The sequence below is a fragment of the Ursus arctos genome, unplaced genomic scaffold, assembly GCF_023065955.2.
Source record: "Ursus arctos isolate Adak ecotype North America unplaced genomic scaffold, UrsArc2.0 scaffold_15, whole genome shotgun sequence".
Classification (NCBI taxonomy): domain Eukaryota; kingdom Metazoa; phylum Chordata; class Mammalia; order Carnivora; family Ursidae; genus Ursus; species Ursus arctos.
The window spans coordinates 27,399,698-27,421,675 of NW_026622819.1; the positions used below are offsets into that span (position 1 = coordinate 27,399,698).

General features: G+C 42.2%; 1 protein-coding gene across 2 annotated transcripts; it reads right to left on the minus strand.

Annotated features, from left to right (window-relative positions):
* Positions 1-20,670, minus strand: LOC113260887 (UDP-glucuronosyltransferase 3A1-like). 2 transcript variants are annotated; one of them, XM_026506807.4, is made up of 7 exons: positions 20,351-20,670; positions 17,907-18,008; positions 10,473-10,587; positions 7,294-7,825; positions 3,967-4,198; positions 2,198-2,417; positions 1-491 (listed from the first exon to the last, which is right to left on the minus strand). In XM_026506807.4, the coding sequence occupies exons 1-7, from the start codon at positions 20,442-20,444 to the stop codon at positions 215-217; spliced, it is 1,572 nt and encodes a 523-aa protein (XP_026362592.1). In that variant the 5' UTR covers positions 20,445-20,670; the 3' UTR covers positions 1-214. The 2 variants fall into 2 exon arrangements, with proteins under 2 accessions (XP_026362592.1, XP_044242965.1); XM_044387030.3 differs by having other exon boundaries at positions 20,355-20,656.
* Between the last annotated feature and the right edge of the window lie 1,308 nt (positions 20,671-21,978).

The window sequence follows — 21,978 nt, forward strand, 5'->3', positions numbered from 1 at the left end:
TCAATTTCATGTGATGTATTTTTTACCACAATTTTTTTGAAAGCCCCCCAAGAGCGCTTCACAAGAATTTCTAAACAGAAGCAGAAAATAGTGAAGAGCAATTTGTGTGCCACCTTCAAGTGCCAATATGGGGAAGACACCAGGGGAGTCCTGTGCTGGGGAAAGCCTTCTACATCCAGTGGCTCCCCGAATACCCATCAAGACTGCACCTCCATCAGGCCTTCTTCAGCTTCCTGGCCCCACACACCCATCTGGCCACCATGCCCAGCAGCTTCCCACAGAGCCACAGGGTGCCCAGGGTGACCACCAGCAGGAACAAGACGACGTCCAGCAGGTACTGCTCATGCCACGGCTGCTGCAGGGCACGGGGCTTGAGGTGTGCCGCACCCCCTGTCTGGAGGATGTGGTCGATCCAGCCCACCAGCCGCTGGGCAGGAGTCAGGGGGTGGGAGCGCCTGATGATGCTGGCGGCCACAGCTGCTGACTTGTACCTGTTGGCAGAGGCAGAGGTGGGCGTTACTCATGTGGTCTTAGGAGTCTTAGAGACCTTGCATCATACACATGCCCCCCCCCACACGCACACACTTCCATCCATATGCACAAAAGACTCAGTTTCAAGGAAAAGTTGTTGGCCTGGCCTTGCCACAGTCAAGCTGGAAAAGTTCAACCTGATCCCTCTATACAAAGGTCCATGCTTTGTGCTAAAAGTGCTAAACTATAAAAACTGACTAAGTCTATAAGGGCTAGTCTCTACCCAAGGAGGCTTATCACATACTATAGATAATTATATGTATAATAAGCAGCTACTTTGTGCTGGTGTCTGGGGTACATGTCAAACGTGACTCTGGGGACTGGGGCCCAGGACAAGGCCTCACTCTTAGAGCATCATATTGGCCAGCACTGGCTTCATGGGCTCCAGCCTACACATTTGCACAGGATCCCACACTTAGACAGGTCCTATGCTTGCTTTAATTCTCTGCTGTCATTGTCTTGAAATTCTTAAACTTTATAACAATGGGCCCCACATTTCCATTTTACTTTGGGCCCCACAAGTTATATACCCAGCCCTGAAGTGCAATGTATAGAGACCATCCCAGCCCAAATGACTCCTTCACAGGGCCAGCAAATTATGGACATTTCAGGTCTAGGTCTTTGAGTAGCCAATGAAATTCACAAACTCATTCTCCAGAAAGTGAACATTTGCTATTCATGAGATACCAAACATAATGAAATGTCTGAGGTTACCTGACCCCTGGAGCTTACAACTTTTCTAGGGTTAGGAATCATAAGCTATGTGGTGACTTTCAGTCATCTAAGAAGAATTCTTTGGGGTCTCCTTTGTGCAAGGTAATGTGGTAAGTCTTGAGGTCTGAGTCAGTTTATGCCCTTGAAACTTTTAAGTTATTCTGTCCTTATTTATAAGGTAGAAAGAATAAATTTTTTTCTTCATATGAGATCATTGTACTAGATAGGAATTTACCTAAGAGATCATAGGCCCTTTTATTGACTCACTTAAACCACAAACTTACTTTAGCAGGCCCTGTACTAGGCCCTGGGAACACAAGGGAAAACAAGAGACACTTGGCTGTCCGGAGGAGCTAACTCTCAACTTTCTAGTGTGAGGGACACACAATAAATTAAAACAGAAAGAAATGGGGTAGTTAATGATCCTGAGAAGTGTTAAGAAGGGAAAATGAATTATGATTGAAGAGGGTCAGAGAGAGGAGCACATTTAGGCCTGTCAGACAAAGGCCACCTGCCTCTCTGAGGAGAGCACATTGGAAATGAGTCTGACTGTCATGAAGGGGGAGCCAGCACTGTGAAGAGAAGGGAAGGATGTTCTAGGGAACTGCACTGACAAAAAGCCTGAGGCAGGAAACACTATGATATATTGGGGGACAGAAAGGCAACTCAGTTGGAATTCTATAAACACTCCCAAATATAAGACCTTTCAGAAATCCTATGTAAGTAGGTCAGGGTCTTCACAACCTTTAAGGCAGAAATTGTTTTTAACATCTAACCTAAATTGCCTAGTCTTGTTCTGAGAGGAAACACGTCATCTGTAAGCATCACACACATGTTATTCCGTGTCTCGGGTGTTTCAGCTTTTATTGCAAAAAAAAAGTGGCACTCAGCGCCCTTTGTGTTGGATGTCTTCATTTAGTCTAAGTGACCACAAGCCCAGAGAGCTCCGTACCTCTTGTCTTCTATGACTTGCTTCATCTTCAGAGCTAATGTCTCTGCCTTGATCTGCTTTAGCTGGATAGAGACACCAAACTTTTTGGCTTCTACGCGGTTCAGGTTTTCAGGCTGGTCTCCAAAAAGGGGAATCCCCACCATGGGTACACCATGTTGGATGGCCTCCATTATGCTATTCATCCCACCATGGGTGACAAAAAGACGGATGCGTGGGTGAGCTGTTTCAATTAAGAAGTAGAGCAGAATATTTCAGATTGAAAGTTTTCAGAATAAAAAGTTTCAGAAAACCATGGAGAAGCAGAAAGGGCAGAAGAAAATACTAAGAGAATTTCAAAGTCTGTTGGAGCCATTATAAAGATATTTTGCTTGGGATATATCCAAAGTGCATGTTACTAACATACAGGATTCCAAGCCTTGCCTTTCTATGGAAATTCCTTGCCCTAGCCAGAACCAAGCTAAGACTCAGACCCAGGGGACTCTCTAGACAATACTGCTAAGCAAGGCGTATATGTCTCTCCATCCACCCACCCATCTTTCTATCATTCTAGTCACTCCCTTTGTTTTGCTCATCTCTGTTTTCTCATTGTGTCTCTCTGTCTCTGTCTCTATCTCTCTCTCTCTTTGTCTTGAGCACTCTTTTCTCACCTGCCAATTTATTTCCCTCTTCTCTGATTTTCCTACATATTCATTGGCATCATAACTCGTGGCAATCATAAAATTTATACTATACGCATTGTCTCCTCTTATACATGATTAGCCCCTTGAAAGCAGAGACTAAATCCTATGCTTGAGTATTTCCATTTCCAGCATTTCCATCCCACCCTATTTAAAGCTAACTAAGATTATTGTTGAAAATGAAGAGTTTATCTCAGGCTGCGTCACTCAACTGGGATGCACATCAGAATCTCCTTGTCTCTTCTTTGAAAGGAGCACCACGTGCCCCACTCCAGACTGACAGAATTTAATTTGCAGAGGTGGAGCCAGGAATCTGTTCCTTCAATTCCCCAGGTTATTTTGAGTTGCTATCTTGGTAATGAGCCTTTGCTTCAGTCAGTGGCTATGGCAGTGAGTGGTCTGTAAGCAGCAGCACTGGGCACAAAGAAAACCTACCGGGGCCGGGGCGGGGAGGGGGCGACTGGTAAGAGAACTGTCTGGCACCAGAAATTAAATAACTATGACTTGTTCATCTTGGCACTCAGGTATTTTGGCACAACCTAAAGACACTATTGGCATCAATGTGGTGAAGGTATGAATTGCTCCCACCTTAATAGCTAAGAAAGAGGTGTTTGTGGGACGAGTACGTGTATATATATATATATATATATATATATATATATATATATATATATATGTAAGTGCATGTGGATGAACAGTTACTCTTGAAGCCACTAAATACAGTGGAAACAACCTTCTAGTATGTTTTCTTTAGAATCCATAGGTTGTTTCAGATTGTGTTTGGGTGACCCTGTTCAAGACACAATGCAGTAGGTCAAGGGGTCAAGGTGACTTTGATGTCTGCCGACATCTGGCCTGGGATAGAAAACAATGAAGGGAAGATGGCTGTTTGGGCACTGATCTCATTAGAAGTAGGGTCTGATGCCCCGAGAACTCCAGCTGGCTGCTCTGTTCCTGCCCTTCTGCAGACTTACTTTTAGCTATTAGCAGCTCCTTCTAGTGCAAACAGGATTGCCCTACTAGAGGTCACAGCCTGATGAGTTCTAAAACTATGTAAATGAGAAGGGTGAAGCAGACCTGGACAGTCCTTACCCAGGAGATCACTCTGAGGAAGCCAGTCCACAATTTTCACATTTGCTGACAATCTGATGTCTTCGGGCCAATGAGATGGCTTATATCTCCATATCACCCCTTGAGAGAGATGAGCAAAGGCACTGTTCATCTCCCTGAGAAGTTCCTGGGTTTGAAAGGCGCTCACCATGGAGCCCAGGGCTACAAGGACAAAACCAGAGTCTCCAAACTTGGTGATGAAATTCTCAAATTCCTGGAGAGAGGTAAGAAAGGAAAAAGAGGTGAACAAAGTTGTTCATAAAAGCCTAGACAGCCATGAAATGAAAGCCAGATATTTACTGAACACACCCTCTTGTCCTTCTCTGAGCTCATAGGCCCTGGGACAGCTCAGTACCCTGTGCATGGTGCTTATGCCCATGGTGTTGGTGGAAATATCTTTCTTCTTTAAAATCCTGATGCTAGTGTCAGGGCCATCCTAGACCCTCTGCTCATTGTAGGTCAATGGAGATATGGTCACTTGGGAATTTTCCAAGGCCACCAGCAAATGGAAATATAGGAAGAATACTGGTGGGGTGTTAGGGTCCAGCAGAGGGAGATGCTACATCTGAGGCTATATTGGAGAAGCTGGGAGAAGGCCTCCAGTGTACAAAGTGGAAGAAATGGAGAAAGTCTCCTGACCACTCACACTCAACACACCACATAGAGTAATTTGCTCTGATACATTGTGATATTCTTATTGACTGATCTTTGTAATTCCTCTTCTACTTCAATGGCTCACCCACATGACTGCAAATTATATTCACATAAGAAGACTTAAAAATTAGTAGTGCCCAGGGGCGCCTGGGTGACACAGTCGTTAAGCATCTGCCTTTGGCTCAGGGCGTGATCCCGGCGTTCTGGGATCGAGCCCCACGTCAGGCTCCTCCGCTAGGAGCCTGCTTCTTCCTCTCCCACTCCCCCTGCTTGTGTTCCCTCTCTCGCTGCCTGTCTCTGTCAAATATATAAATAAAATCTTTAAAAAAAAAAAAATTAGTAGTGCCCAGTCCTAACTCCAAACCTGGGCAGCTTATTTTTTAAAGTCCTTGGGCAATACTTAAGGAAGGTTGGGATTTAACATTGTAATCTCGACTTTAACACAGTTTTGGTCAATTCTTGTTTCAAGTATTTCTTCAGACCCTGACTCTGGACTACTAGAGCCCCCTTCCCCAGCTTCTAGATCCTCATCCCTAGATTGATTCCATCCAGCATAACACTGCCTGATTTACCATCTCAAAGGACCACGTTGATAACAGCTTTGTTGTTCTTTTTTTTTTTTTTTTAAGATTTTATTTATTTATTTGATAGTGAGAGAGACAGCCAGCGAGAGAGGGAACACAGGCAGGGGAAGTGGGAGAGGAAGAAGCAGGCTCCCAGCAGAGGAGCCTGATGCGGGGCTTGATCCCAGAACGCCAGGATCACGCCCTGAGCCGAAGGCAGACGCTTAACAACTGAGCCACCCAGGCACCCCAAAAGCTACACAAGGGACGCCTGGGTAGAGCAATCGTTAGGCGTCTGCCTTCGGCTCAGGGCGTGATCCCGGCATTCTGGGATCGAGTCCCACATCGGGCTCCTCTGCTGGAAGCCTGCTTCTTCCTCTCCCACTGCCCGTGCTTGTGTGCCCTCTCTCGCTGGCTATCTCTGTCAAATAAATAAATAAATAAATAAATAAATAAATAATCTCTAAAAAAAAAAAAAGCTACACGAGACACTATATAAAAACTGGAAAATACAGAAAATATTTTTTGAAAAAAGCCTCTGTTATCTCCCAGCCATTACAACACTTACTCCCATTATGCTCCTGCTTAACAATCCCCTCCCTCTGCCCTATAACCAAGGCGTAACCCACCTTCCTATCAAGTAAAGTCTCCTGCAATCTGGCCTGGGTGTATTTATGCAATTGAATCTTCTGGTCCAGTCTAGCTAGAGTCACCAAAGGAACCCAGAGTCATGCCTGTCTTATTTTTACTTTGACACCTGGAGCTATTTGTTCTCCCCAACTGGAACTCTTTTTTTCCCTAGCTCCATCCATAAAAAGTCCTGCTACCAACTCAAAGCCCATTTAGCCCATGGATCATTCTCCAATTCTCCCTGCTTACTCACTTCAAGGTCAGTAGATGAAGGGTAGACACTTGGGTGCCTGGAAGACCCAGGCCAAATCAAGTCTCCCTGGCTCTGAAATGAATGGCAGTGGGAAAGTCACTTATGCCACCTGAGCCTCTGCCTCATTTATAAAAATAGAGATCATCATACTTCCTTCCAGGTGGCAAGATATTAAATAAGATAAATTCCAAAAAATGGCAACCCAGTGTTAATAGGCAACAGGGAGCCAACTCATCGTAGCTCCCCTCCATTTAAAAACTTCTACTGCAGGGGCGCCTGGGTGGCTCAGTTGTTAAGCGTCTGCCTTCGGCTCAGGGTGTGATCCCGGAATTCTGGGATCGAGCCCCGCGTCAGGCTCCTCCACGGGAAACCTGCTTCTTCCTCTCGCACTCCCCCCGCTTATGTTCCCTCTCTCGTAGGCTGTCTCTCTCTCTGTCAAATAAATAAATAAAATCTTTTTTAAAAAATAAAATAAAAAATAAAAACTTCTACTGCAGTAGTTCTGAGTTTATGCCTTCAAACCAACTCGGCAGCTTTCACAATTTACAATGCCCAGGACTGACTCCAAATCAATCAAATCAGAAGGCCTAGGTGGAATTATGAACTATGGCCCTACAGGCTGGGGATGCTGGGGGTGATGATGCCCACAGTTCTTACTGTCAGTCCCACACCGTCCCACCTTGGTTACATAGTGTTGTGTGTTTCATTGTGAGTAACTCGTCTCTTTAACAATTCTCACATGTAACGGATGCTTGCCACACAGTTACTATATATATGATCCTACAAAATGCACATGAAAATATCAACTTACTAAAAGGCTTATCCCAGGGCACCTGGCTGGCTCAGTGGAAAGAGCATGCAACTCTCAACCTTGGGGTTGAAAGTTTGAGCCCTGTGCTGGGTTTAGAGATCACTAAAAACTTAAAAAAAAAAAAAGAAAGAAAGAAAGAAAAGAAAAGAAAAGCTTATCCACCAGTGCCAGAACTAGAAAGGACCCCTGGGTATACTATGTAAGGAGGTCCTCAATCTCAGGGCTGTGCAAGTCCTAACACTCTAATTGCATGACCCGGCAAGTGAGTCTTCCTCAAAAAGCATGTCTTAGGTGCACTTGTCTCACCCTACTCTGCCCCAGTTCCCACTGGCAGGGGAGCCACCAATTCTGCACTGAAGAGCTCTGCATGAAGTCCATATTGAGCACTAATCACTTACTTGTGGCACTGGTTTAACAGGTCTGGCCATTAAGCCTCCAACATACACAGTGTTGGGAAGCAGGGGCCGAGCAAATTCAAGGGCAAAGTCAGAGTTAACAAACCATAGCTCTGCTTTCTTTAGAAGATGAGACAAAACCGGCCTAGAGCCTTCTGGAAAATGTTCCTTGATGGTGTTGTCATATGCAGACTGGATTTGCCTTTGTCTTATGGAGAAATCAAAGAACATCAGAAAATTCTTCACTCTGTCCCAGAAGTCCATGTGGTCACTTAGGAAGGAATGGAGTACTGGCACATAAGACAGGGGGTTTGGTAGTCCAAAATCTATAGCGCCAAACGAGGAAGAGAGAATGGACACAAATGGTTTTCCAAGCTTCTCAGCAACCAGGAAAGGACAGTAGTCAAAATTTTCAACTATCACTAGGTCAAAGTTCTCATTCTTTAAGGTGTCCATGATATCCTTTCTCCTTAGAAAATGACTGCACTGAAGCCCCAGTTGTTCCATGAAGCTTAAAAACTTTTCAAATGTGTATCTGTAAGAAGGAAAAAAAATGGTGAATATTCACTGGAGGTGTTAATTTCACAATACATAAAGGAATCTGAAACTACAAAGAAAATACCCCAGGTGAGCAAGACCACATCTAGCAGCAGCACACCTGTTCCACCACTGTCCATAAATACCCTCATCAGTCCCTCTGAGCACATATTCTGCTCTGGAGAGTGCTCCCTTTCTCACCTCCTCTTCCCTCTCTCACCCAAATCCCAAGCACTCTCTTTGCCAGTTTATTCATAAAATTATAACTTTGAGCTCTTAATTCCTGAAATCCACAGGCACAACTAAATTATGTTAACTGAACACAAATTGTGGCTGTTGGACCTTCTGCTCTGGGAACCTTCTCTGACCATAGCAAATCTCACAGAACTCTTTCTACTTGATAAATTCTATAATGTACTCGTTAACTTTCTTTTACATACTGACTTTTTTATGAGTGATTTTCTTGTTTACTCAGCCAAACTGTGGAAGTCACTTGATGACACAGTTCCATAAATAGTGATCATACAGACTATTTAAAAAAATCACTGTGTACTCTAGGGCATATGATGTGATGAACACTGGGTGTTATACACAACCGATAAATTATACAACACTACATCTGAAAAAAAAAATCACTGTGTATTCTGAATGTGACAGATCACCTTACCCAAGGGACTCTTTTATCACATTAGAACTCAAAACTCAGCTAAAATGGGGATTCCACCTTTCTATGCCCACAAGTTAAGCAATGGAAGACAAGAGAAGAGAGAAGAGAAGAGCAGAGAAGAGAAGAGAGGAGAAAAGAAAAAATAGAGAAAGAAGAAACGAGAAAGGAAAAGCAAAGCAAGGCCTGGTTAATAAGAAACATATTATTAGCTTTACTACTTTAATGTAGATTGACATGTCCAGAGAAGATAATGATAAAGAGTACTAACATGTAATTAAGAATTTGCCCATGGGAATATTCCAGGGCTCTATCTCCTTACAATGCTTTCCCATCACTGCCTGTATAGAATATGACTCTGTTTCCTTCCTGTTTGTACACCTATGGGGAAATAGATAAGAATGGCCACCTGCACTTTAAGGTATCAGACGTAATAAGTGCAAGAGCTCAAGACATCAGCAGCCTGCCGGCTACATGGAGAACCAAGAGAATCAATACCCTGGAACCCTGTAATTGTACACTACTGTACCACTGCATCCCAGGTAGAGAAGGACCAGAAGCGAAGAACTCATTAACAATATACAGATCTCTCCCTGATATTTAGGAGCAACTTCAAGTCATACAATGGAAGTGACTTCCAAAAATCATCCTTGGCTGTGTATTTTTGAAGATTGCATGTAACAAAGGAGTATGATTGTCAGATATTTTATGTAATTTCAGTAGTGTTGTAGAAATTCCTAGAATATATTTCATTAATCATATTTAAAATTAAGCTAACAAATAGGGGGAAAAATGTTTAAGAATGCATGGTTACCTATGCCTGTCTCCAAAAATATTACACTAAGGGAGAAGAGACAAAGCATGTATTTAAAATATATAACCAACAGTGCAAGATAATATAGACTAAGTATCAAAGGAATAGCTTGCATCAGACCTAGACAGGAGGGACTGTGGCTGCCCAGTTTGAGTAAGGAAAAAGGTTTTCTGAAGAAAGGCAAATGCAAGCAAGACCTTGACTAGTTAGTAAAATTTTCAAGGTAAAAAGAAGGCAAGGCCACTGTAATTATTTAAAATATGCATGGATTTTTGTCCTTCCGCATTTATGTCTAAGATGAAGGAGTTATGTGTTCCTTTCAGTTCAGATAAAGCAAAAGGAGTCATGTCTTATTTTGCCTTAGACTGATTGCTTTTTACAAGGACTTTATATGGCCAGGGTGCCTGGGTGGTTTAGTCAGTTAAGCATCCGACTCTTGATTTCGGCTCAAGCCATGATCTCAGGGTTGTGAGATTGAGCCCTTTGTCAGGCTCTGTGCTCAGCAGGGAGTCTGCTTGAGATTCTCTCTCACTCCCTCTCTCTCTCTGCCTCTCACTCTCTCCCACCCCCACTCCTGCTCTTCCTCTCTCTCTCTCTCTCTCCCGGTTGCCCCAGCACCCCAAAAAATAAATCTTTTTTTTTTAAAAAAAGGACTTTAGATGACCAAAAATTAAAAAAATAAAATAAAAGGACTTTACATGGCCAGATGTTCAACTACTACAAAATCAATGTTCATAAATCTTCCCCCACATTAATAGAATATATGTGAAGAAAAGAAGGAAAAATAAGTGGAAGAAGGTCACTTTCATTTCCCTACCAACAGTGAGAGGTTGAGGTACCTACATTTCTGTGCTGGGGAGACTATAAACAAATGTAAAAGAAGTGTTGAAAGGATGTCCCAGAAGGAACAACCTCTACTTTCTACCAAAATCCATTCATGGAAGAGGGACAGTGCAGAGCAAAGAAGAATCTCCATTGACTGAACTGGGTAATTTGGAGTGAATACTAGTTTCCCCAACCATCCACTCATCATGTATCCCTTCACCTATCCACCCATCCAACCATCCCTTTCTTATGTCTTCAGTCCAAACATCCATCCATCTACCCATTCATTTGTATCACTAAAATAGTGACTCTTTGGTTCAAATAATAAAAAATAACAATTACCTGTCACCCAAAGCTTCTTTCATTAAAAAATCAAAATTCTCCTTCAATCCTTTGTTAAAATCTTCAGGTGGAAGCCAAGAAATAACTTGGTATGATGTTTCCTTCTCTGTAAAATCTAAAAAACACCCATGGGTTAAAAAGGTTAAATATGTCACAAAACATGGGTTAACACTAGCATGATAAGATCAATATTTGTTTGCTCAAATAATTTCATGTTTATTTGAATGTTTGCCTTTTGAACTATTTTTATAGGGTTTGGTTGCATTCTCATTCATTCACTCTTATGAAATGATAACATGTATTGAGAACCTTACACTAATTCAGGAGTGCTTCTCAATTTAAAGTTATGGAAGCTTCCATTTATTTTATTTTATTTTTTTAAGATTTATTTATTTGAGAGAGAGAGCACATGCAAGTGAGGAAAAGGGCAGGGGGAGAGAGAAAGAGGGAATCTCAAGCAGGCTCTGCTGAGTGTGAAGACTGTTAAGGGGCTCGATCTCAGGACCCTGAGATCATGACTTGAGCCGAAATCAAGAGTCATACTTAACTGACTGAGTCACCTAGGCGTGCCCTGGAAGCTTCCATTTAAAGCTTCCATAAGGGGGCGCCTGGGTGACTCAGTCGGTTAAGCATCTGCCTTCAGCTCAGGTCATGATCTCAGGGTCCTGGGATTGAGCCCCACATAAGGATTCCTGTTCAGAGGGGAGCCTGCTTCACCCTCTCCCTCCATCACTCCCCCCTGCTTGTGCTTTCTCTCTCTCTTTCACTCTCTCTCAAATAAATAAGTCATATCTTTAAAAAATTTTTTTAAAATAAAGCTTCCAGAAGGTACAGCTATTTGTCTCATTTTACAGGTGAGAAAACAAACGTAATGGAAGATACAAAGGTAATTATCTTAAGCAAATTAAGATAATTTGTCAAAATTGCAAACATAGGGAAGTGACAGAGTCTGTTTGATTCCAGAGCCTCTGCTCTTTCTGTTTTAGAAAATCTCATTTTCATTATTTAGAGTGATAAATCCAAATAGCTCTTTGATTCAGTAAAAAGTACTAAAAAGGTTATATAAAATAGTAGACCTCTGTACCTCTACTTACTAGCATGGTTTCTCCCACATGCCCATGTGTAATGAAAAGTCTGAGTCCATTTCTGATGTTTGACTGCTGACAGTTTTCAAGCCCTATCTCCCACTCCCTCTTCAGTGCTTCACCTGGCCAAACTATTAAGAAAGTCAGCATGGTCCTACACTTGGCCCTAGTGGGAGTTTCAAACCATGCAAGTTAAGGCCAATGAGGGGGAACCCTCAACATATCCCAACTCTCTACCCACAATAAAAACTCAAACTAGTCATCCCTCCCTCCTCTGGAAAGCCATTTTTCAGATTCGCTTAGGAGCCTATCTTACTCCTCTTAATAAATAAATAAATAAATAAATAAATAAATAAAGCCTTATTATTTAAGTAATAAAAATTCCATACTCTCTTACACATGTATGCTTTCATCAGTCATAACTTCCAATCAAATTGTATGTAAACTGGGGACAGATTAATGCACAGCCTTACACATTAAAACTACCAAGCCCAATCTTAGTGAAATTACTGCTATCCAAGTATGTACTGGCAAATACTTTGCAATCATAGATTTGGCTAGTATGTTCTTCAGTACCTATGTCAACAGGCCCTCAATGTCAGTTTTCCTTCATCTTGGAAAGGACACATTGTACCTTTAACTAGTTGTCCATGAGGTATTTCAACAGTTCTACCATTGGCCACAATCTTTATCGGCAAGATCTTAACCACATACAACTTTCACCAGGAACCCTGGTAGGACATTATATTGAAATTATCCTGCTCTAAGGAGATTCATTTCACATACTCATTCAGGACAGAGAAACATTCCCAAAGGAGCTCACACAAAGGGATGTGCCATTGCCCCCATGCAAAGCTCAAGGCCTAGGACCTTGGTTAAATTCTGAGAATTATTTGATCAGTTAAGGCCTCTCTAATCTATGACACTATCAAGAAACAGCTATTGGGCCACCTGGGTGGCTCAGTTGGTTAAGTGTCTGACTTCAGCTCAGGTCATGATCTCGGGGTCCTGGGAACTGAGCCCCAAGTTGGGCTCCCTTTTGAGCTAGGAGTCTGCTTCTTCATCATCCTCTCCCTCTGCCCCCCCACTGCTTGTGTGTTATCTCTCTCTCTCTCTCAAATAAACGAACAAAATCTTTATTAAAGAAAAAAAACAGAAACAACTATTGACTCATGACACCACAATATCCCAACAAGTCCAAAAACTTTTAAGCCTTTTTGCAATCTGGAGGCAATATATTTCTGATTTATACATTTTCCTTAAATCCATTTATGCTTATTTTTGAAAATCAGCCCACTTTGAGTAAGGCCAAATAACAAAAAGATCGAGAATCTGTCCAAATTGCAATACAATAGGCATTGTCTTTAGTGCCCCCCATATTTGCATTCATTATAAAAGCTTCAGCAACCTCTTCCCATGCTTCCTGGAGTTCTCTAGACCATCTGTTGATAGCAGTATTAGTCTCCAATTGCTGCTGTAGTAAATTACTATCAACTTAATTGCTTAAAACAGAACAAATTTATTATCTTATAGTTCTGGATATCAGAAGTCTAAAATGAGTCTCACTAGGACAGGAGCAAGGTGTGCACAGGCCAACATTCCTTTTGGAGGCTCTGAAAAACAATCCACTTTCTTACCTTCCCATCTTTTAGTGTTTGCCTTCTTTCCTTGGCTCACGGCCTCCTTTAAACAGACAATGACATCATCCATCATCTGACTTTCCCTCCATCACCACATTTCCTTCTCTTACTCTCTTGTCATCTCTCTTTTTTTTAAATAAATTAACATATAGTGTATTATTAGTTTCAGAGGCAGAGTTTAGTGATTCATCAGTTGCATATAACACCCAGTGCTCATTACATCAAGTGCCCTCCTTAATGCCCATCATCCAGTTACCCTACCCCCCCCACCTTCTCAATCTTTTTTTTTTTAAAGGACTCTTGTAATTATATAGAGCCCAAATGGATAATCAAGATAATCTTCCTGTCTCAAAATCCTTATATTAATCACATCTGCAAAGTCCCTTTGCCATGTGAGGTAGTATATTCATTGGTTCTAAAGATTAGAGCATATCTTTGGGTGGGAACATTATCTTCTACCACCATGTTCTACTCTCTGGACCTCAAACATTCATGGCCATATCACATACAAAATACAACACCCCATCCCAACATTCCCACAAGTCTCAAACCATCACATCATCAACTCATAGTTCAAAATTTCTTCTAAATATCACTAGCTTGAATGTCCCAAATTATATTATCCAAATAATTCAATCGAGTATGGATGGAACAGTCCAGATATGATCCATCTGTGGACCTACGAAAATTAGGAAACAAGTTCGTTGCTTCCAAGAAACATTAAGATACCAGTTACAGATATTATCGTTCAAATGGAACAAAATGGAAGGAAAATATGGATTTCTGGTCCTAAGAAATGTTGGCATCCAACCGCGCAGACAATGTTAGGTTTTAAAAACTGGAAATAACCTACTGTGACTTGACGCTCAGCCTTGTAGGCTTAAAGTTCTACCCTCTGTACGCACTGCTTGACATTTCGACTTCTCATTTGTTCTTCATGAAAGGTAGCATGAGTTCTCAGCTCAATAGTTTATGAGCGTTGTTTCTTACTTTGGGGTGGTTCAGGGGTTCTCTCATGTCACTCTTTCTCTGTCCTTTTAGTCCAAATTGGCAGTATTTATCCTGTATAAAATTCTCAAGTATCTTATGGATCTTCTGGGTATGTCATGGGAATTCACTCTGCTAGACAAGAGCTGCTATACAGATCTTTAAAAATAATTTCATCTCAACTTTTGGCTTCAGCCAACAGGGCTGAAGGGACTCATGATTCACACACCCAACCTTTAAAGAGCTCTGTGAGACTGAATATTCTGACCTATTCAGAGGCAACAGCAAGAGGTTATCCAGCCACACCGCTGGTTTTCTCTTTCTTGACAGCGAACCCCCTAACTTTAGAATCTTTTGCAATCTGGATAGGCTAAGGATTTCCAAAATCACTAAGTCCTCATTTCTTTATGCTTAATGGTTCTTCCTTCAATTTATCTCTTTCTACTCACATTTTACTATAAGAAGCAAGAAGTCCTTACCATCTATATTTTTACTGGAAGTGTGTTTATGATGATTTACATATTGTCTTAGACAATACAGATTTTCTCTACCATGCTCCTTACTTCCTTCTTAGTCCTCATTAGCAGAGTTCTTATATTTTTTATTAAGACACATTAGCTTCAGGTGTAAAACATAATGATTTGATATTTTTATATATTGCAACAGAGTTCTTAACATCCACATTTCTACCAATAGTCTCTTCAAGACAATCTAGACTTATTCTATCACGCTTTTTAATATTTTTCCAGCCTCTATCAATAACCCAATTGTAATGCCAGATATTAGTTGGAGCAGTAGGATATGTGAATACTGAAGATTTTTGCTTCTTCAATCTGATATCATTTCTTTATTAAAGTAGTAAATAAATGAACAAGATGGAGAAGTGTGTCCAAACAAGGAGTTAATCAATGGTTTAAATGTTACAATACATTGAAATGGGCATCAGGTCAGAAATAATAACTCAATCATGTGTTTTCCCTATTTACAGACGTCTAGTCAAGCTCTATTCCTAAGGTAAAGAATTAATATATTGTTTCAAAGCCTCAGAAATACCTGTGACTGGGGAATATTGGAAGAAACTCTAGACTTTTAAACCTGGAAACTAAGAATAAAACTGAAGGGATCCAAAAGACATACAAATGGCCAACAGACACATGAAAAAATGTTCAACATCACTTGACATCAGGGAAATACAAATCAAAACCACAATGAGATACCACCTCACACCAGTCAGGATGGCTTAAATTAACAAGTCAGGAAACGACAGATGTTGGCAAGGATGCAGAGAAAGGGGGACCCTCTTATGTTGTTGATGGGAATGCAAGATGGTGCAGCCACTCTGGAAAAGAGTATGGAGGCTTCTCAAAAAGTTAAAAACAGAGTTATCTTATGACCCGACAATTGCACTACTAGATATTTATCCAAAGGATACAAACACAGTGATTCGAAAGGGCAACTGCCCCCCAATGTTTATAGCGGTAATGTCCATAATAGCCAAAATATGGAAAGAGTCCAGACGCCCACTGACAGATGAATGGATAAAGAAGATGTGATATCTATCTATAGATAGATAGATGGATAGATAGATAGATAGATAGATAGATAGATACAGCAAGCTGTAATGGAATATTACTCAGCCATCAAAAAGAACAAAATCTTGCCATTTGCAACGATGTGGATGGAACTAGGGGGTATTACGCTAAGTGAAATAAGTCAGTCAGAGAAAGACAAATACTATATGAATTCACTCATATGTGGAATTGAAGAGACAAAACAGATGAACATAGGGGAAAGGATGGAAAAATAACCATAAGAGGTGCTGAACTCTAGGAAACAAAATAAGGATTGTTAGAGGGGAGGTGGGTTGGAGAAGGGATAACTGGGTGATGGGCGTTAAGGAGGGCACTTGATGTAATGAGCACTGGGTGTTATATGCAACTGATGAATCACTAAATTCTACCTCTGAAACTAATTTTAAAAAAACTGAAGGGATCCATGAACTTCCTAAATTGTTTATAGATTTTTGTGTACATATATTTATTAAAGGGGTAGAAGGTCTGTGGCTTTTATTAGTTTCTCAAAATTCATGGGAACTACCAAAATTATTTTTCAATCAATCTAAAATTTTAATTTAACTTTATTTCATTAAAATTTTTAATTAAATTTAATTGTAATTTTCAAAATTAAGAATAACTCCTTTGAAAATTAATACGCTACAGCTATTTAATCATGTCTGTGGTCAACACAGATTCAAAAGGGTATGTATATAAATCACGTTCAGTGAAGAATGCAGAACCTAATCTAGAAGGTGATTAAAATTATTTTAAGTAGGGACTCCAGTAGATATTTGTGCTCCAGTTTTCACAGCAGCATTATTCACAAAATCCAAAAGGTGGAAACAACCCAAATGTCCATCGACAGATGACTGGGTTAACAAAATGTGGTATATACTTACAATGGAACATTATTCAGTCTTAAAAAGGAAGGAAATTGTGAGCCATACTACAGCATGGATGAACCCTGAAGACATTATGCAAAGCGAAACAAGCCAGACACAAAAAGACAAATATTGTATGTTTCTACTTAAATGAGCTATCTAGAATAGCCCAACTATTAGAGAAATTAGTGGAATAATGATGACCAAGGGCTGCAGGCAAAGGGTAATTGGCAGATACCATATAATCGGCACAGAGTTCCCATTTGTGATGATGGAAATGTTCTAGTGGCAACAACAGTGATGGTTGCACAACGACATGAATGTACTTAAAGTCACTCAACTTACAAAACATGTGTAAGAGGTCAAGTCTATGCGGTGCGTATTTTACCACAATAAAAATCTTGAAAGAAATTTTCACAGAAAAAAAATTGTTTTAATAAAACCTGAACAATAACAAAGCCTGATCACCTTCAAAGTTTTACAAGTTTTCAGAATTTTATTCCTCCAAATGCTGCTTAAAATTGCATCGTTTTTTAAATCAAAGCCTGCGAAAATTTCAGATTGAGCAATCCAGAGCTTAAAGTCCTAAATCTATCCAACACTATTATTAACCTGGCATATCCCCTTGAGCAAACCATTTCAGTTCTCTGGGCTGCTGTTTTCTTGTCTGTCAACAGAAAAGATTTGATAAGATTTATTTGATCATTTTTGCTAAAATTCATTGGATTCAATGATTCAGTTAAGACCATCCAACACCATTATACACAAACTGTTGGGCAGTCATTGATTTTTCTAGAAAACAGAATCATCTCAGTGATAGATTCTGATCTTAGCTGGATAAATAAGGGACTTCCTAAGAAAGCTTTCTTAGATTTCAGATATCATAAAAGGAGAAAGTAATCAATATTAAAAAAAGTAATCTGTGATTTAAGAAAAGAAAATGGTATATTTGGCTGAACACTTCTGTTCACATGTTTTCAAGCTGTTATGAAGACCCATTTACCAAAATAATCTGTAATATATGGAGGATTGCTTGGGATGAAGTGGAAGGCAAGGTAAGGGAGGAAAATATGGGACTACAGAGTGTGGAGTGCTGGCAGACAGAGCCAAGAAGTTTTCCAACACCTTACATTAACACACACACACACACACACACACACACACATTTTTCATTTTTTTCAGTCCAATTAGATTTTAAAAATAGTTTTCTAAGCAAAAGGCATCATTGTTTTACTCTACCCTTTGCATAGAGTAGAGGAAATAAAGAATTAATGGGAAAAGATACCTGATATAAATGAATTTCCTCTCTGGTGAAGCATAGTGACATTATGACCATGATCTTGGAGAATCTGAGACACCCGGTCCAGCAGTAGATGATGGCTTCCACCTAGGAACAATGTACAATTTCACTTTTGTAATGATGATAATAAAGTGCCTGAAGCTGAGAGGTTGAGAGATCTGGGAGATGAGAATTAGCAAACAGAAAGCTGTTGGTGAGTAGAGGAAGATGAGTGTCATCAGTCAGTCTGTCTATCTCCATTTGGGTAAGCCCCAGCCACTCACTCATAGCCCACTGGCCCAAATCTTGACTTTGGCAAACCTCCATCAGATCCTCTTTGTGACTGTGGTCACAAAAATGACCAAACATCAGTGTGACGATCTTCCCTGCTTATGCCTTAAGGAATTCCTGATCCTAAGTACATGCTAATTTTAGCCAGGGTTATGGAGACACTGTGCCCTAAAGAAATAACTGTGCTGGTGGAAAGTGTGGCTCTATATGAGTGTGAAGGGTTCCCAATGGACAATCACAGTTCATTCTGGAAGCTTACTCTTTGGAAATTTATGCTAATGTAGGAGCCAGAAACATGGGAAATTGAATATCAGTCCAAGAAAGAACCATTGGAGCAGAAGGATGCTGAGCCACCACTTAAAGCCAAAATCCTTGAGATCCAAATATACTTGGCAGGATGTTTCTCAGTTGGGGCCTGCATTTTGCTGAACATCAAATTAAGGCATTCAGAATAACCATGGGCCCTTCAGGTGGAACCACAGGATCCTCTATGCGTGAGAGATGGGGACATCACCCAACCTCAGAAAATCCTGGGATCCTAAGGAAACAGAAGCTTGGTCATCTGGGGGAGGTACAGGTTCTATCACACTAAATCTTACCCAAAACCATATGAATCATGGGACATTTTTCTTGAATCCATGAGTCTCAGTAGCAGAGGAAGTCAGACCAGGAGGAAAGGAATAGAATTTGCTCAAGTTGGGAAGTGGGAGTTGTTTGGAAGATGAACATCTCATGATCTGGGTCAGCAGAGAGGGAAGTCGGACCTCAGTAATGGTGTGTATTTGTGGAAATTACCCTAGTTTTTAAAATCTGTGCTTGTGTTGCCTGAGGTAACACGGATTATATACAACACAAACCCCTACCTCCCTCGGACTGCCTGCTCTGGCTTCACATTTAACCCTTGAAGAAAAGCATACAGGGGAGAACCCAACCCACAGAGGCAGCCATTCCTGAGGGTCTTGTGAGCCCAGTGCATTCTGGGGCAGAGGCGGGGCTTCCAGCGCCTCCCAACTGCACGTGCTCCCGCTGAGTCCAGAGGACACATGCTTTGAAGAGGTGAGGGAGCTCTTCCCGATCACCATTACTAACAATCCAAACAAAACAAACAAACAAAAAAAAAGAGTTCAAAAGGAGTTACAGGGTTTCTTAAAGAGTATTTTTTTTTTTTAATCCCCCACTGAAAAGTGCTTAAGACTGGAAGCTGTGGAGAAGCTGGTCTTGGGGTAAGAAACCCTGACTAAATTCCTGATGTGTGCCATTAGAGAGGCCTGCGGTGCTCTGGCAAAAGGCGCTTCATGTCCTGACCCTTAGTTTCCTGCTCAGGAAAACACTGTGCGGGCTCAGTGAGATTATTCACGGCTCCTTCCAGGTCTCAGATTGCCCCCATTCCCAGTGGTCTATACACAGTAAGTGACCTAGAAGAGCCCGCTGTGGTTGGAAATACAATCTTGGGAAAGCTGCATCTTATAATGACCCTTTATCCTGGTCCTTTTCCCTTTGTCCCTTTTCCTTTTCATCATCCCCCGAATCCTTCAAACACTTCTAGCAGCACGGGTGAAAGGAGCGGGCATTGGTGAGACCCGAACATCCAGGGTCCTGTCCCCTGCCCTGCCCAGTTCAACAGGTTTCCTCTGGATGAAAGCACTCCACCTAGGTATCATTGAAATACCTTCCCTGCTCCACCTTGGCTCCCATGCAGTGTCAGAAAATTAGTGCTTCTGCCCCTGTAAGCTCCTTTCCCTGGCCTCCAAGAGCTGGCAACGCTCCCACAGTAGCTTGGCAATTGCTGCGCACCACCGAGAAGTTTAGGGTGAGCCTCTGAATTTGCAGCCCGCTCCCTGGAGGAGGCAGCCCCGGGTCTCCAGCACTGGAAGGGATCTCAAACTTCTGGACCCATTCCTGCGCGCCTACGAGAGCAAATCTGAGTAGGAAGAGAGGGGAAAGGGTATTCTATTTTCTCAGGAAGTAGCTCCTTCACCTCTCGGTGGTAGGGGCTCCTCATTTCCCCACAACCCCCTCCCGCCTCTCCCTCCTCTAGCCTGCGACCCAAGCCCAGTCTGGAAAACACATGGAGTGACCGACCCTCTGACCCACAGCTGTTTGAGCCCTCCCGCGGGTGTCTGGGGCGCGCCTGTCTCATTCTCCCGCCAAGCACTCACCCACCAAAGACAGAGTTAGAATTTTGGCGGCCTCTGAGAGCAGGAACCCAGGCAGAAGGAAGCCGGCTAGCAGCAGCGCCCGCTGCCCCGCCATGCTCGCTCGGGTATGAGCCCGGGAGTCCAGCCCAGCGCGCAGAGCCCCGCGCCCCGCACGGCGCAGCGACCTGTGCGCCCTGAGGACACGCTCGGCTCGCAGCCAAGCAAACTCGCTGACGGCAGATTGCGAGGAGCTGAGAGAGAGAGATGGACCCCGCCCGCGTTCCCTTCTGTTTGCGGTTTCTTGCCCTTCTGCTCCTCCCCGCAGGGTGCTCGCACCACTGGCTAATGGGTCCTCACCCGCCTTAACCCCGGGCATCGGGAAGGAGGGGTAAGTGCGCTCTCCTTAACCCCTCCCTGTCCGTGTAGTCGCCACACTGTCAGCGGAGAAGGCCCTCCGAAGCAGGAGTGCAGGGACCTTAGTTAGGAAGCTGCTTCGCAGGTAGTTCCACCTCCATCTGACTCACACCCATCCCCGTTTTAGGGACCCTTCCCTGAATCTTCCCACCTCCTAACTGCTCTTTTGACCGCATCCTGCCATCCGCAGCTCCATTTCCCTAGGTATTTGCTTAAAATCTCTGGGACACTACTCCCTAGAAGTAGTGTCTTCTCCCTGGGAGTAGCTCCTGTCTCCTCTCTAGAAGCAAATCGCGAAGAGAAGTCGACCTACCAATCCGGGGTTGCTTTCCGAAGACCTCTTAAGGAGGTCGTTTATTCATGAAGACGTGCTAGAGTCCTAACTCCAGAAGTCCAGGTCTTTACTGGGAGGTTTGAACCACTAAAGCTGAGACTATAATTCTGAGTGAGAATCATAAAAAAAGGACTGGGAATCTTTCCACAGTCTCCTCAGGCGCAAACTGAGGATATCTTGTAATTCCTCCTCTGGTAAGGTCAGCCCTGGCAAGCACAGGGCAAGGAAACCCCAGGAGGCATCTTTGCATTTTCTATCCTCAAAGCCAGACTGGCTCTTGTAAAGGTTGTCAGTGCAGCTTCCCTTACAGGCTTGAGAAACCAGGTAATGAATTCTGGACAATGAGGACAGAGTCTCTTTTCTAGGAAGGGGAGGATAATTCTGTGAAAACTTCTACTTTCCTGATCAACAAGCTATATTTCTTTGAAAGCTATATAGCTTTCTGAGCTTTGACAAGAGTTTACAGGAAAGGCAAATAGAAAATGAAAGGATTTGTAAAATACCTGTTTTATTTTTTTATTATAATTTTTTATTATGTTATGTTAGTCACCATACAGTATATCCTTAGTTTTTGATGCAATGTTCCGTGATTCATTAGTTGCGTATAACACCCAGTGCACCATGCAATATGTGCCCTCCTTACTACCCATCACCAGCCTATCCCATTCCCCCACCCCCCTCCCCTCTGAAGCCCTCAGTTTGTTTCCCAGAGTCCACAATCTCTCATGGTTCATTCCCCCTTCTGATTACCCCCCCTTCATTCTTCCCTTCCTTCTCCTACTGATCTCCCTGCTATTCCTTATGTTCCATAAATGAGTGAAACCATATAATTGTCTTTCTCTGCTTGACTTATTTCACTTAGCATAATCTCCTCCAGTCCCGTCCATATTGCTGTAAATGT

Bases quoted from the DNA above. Each gene is read 5' to 3' on its own strand.
- LOC113260887 (XM_026506807.4), bottom strand. From the start codon at position 20,444: ATGGCGGGGCAGCGGGCGCTGCTGCTAGCCGGCTTCCTTCTGCCTGGG. The intron at 2,418-3,966 runs GTAAGGACTGTC...TAATTGAAACAG, and splicing joins TCCTCAGAGTGATCTCCTGG to CTCACCCACGCATCCGTCTT. The intron at 492-2,197 runs GTACGGAGCTCT...CTCTGCCAACAG, and splicing joins CAAGTCATAGAAGACAAGAG to GTACAAGTCAGCAGCTGTGG.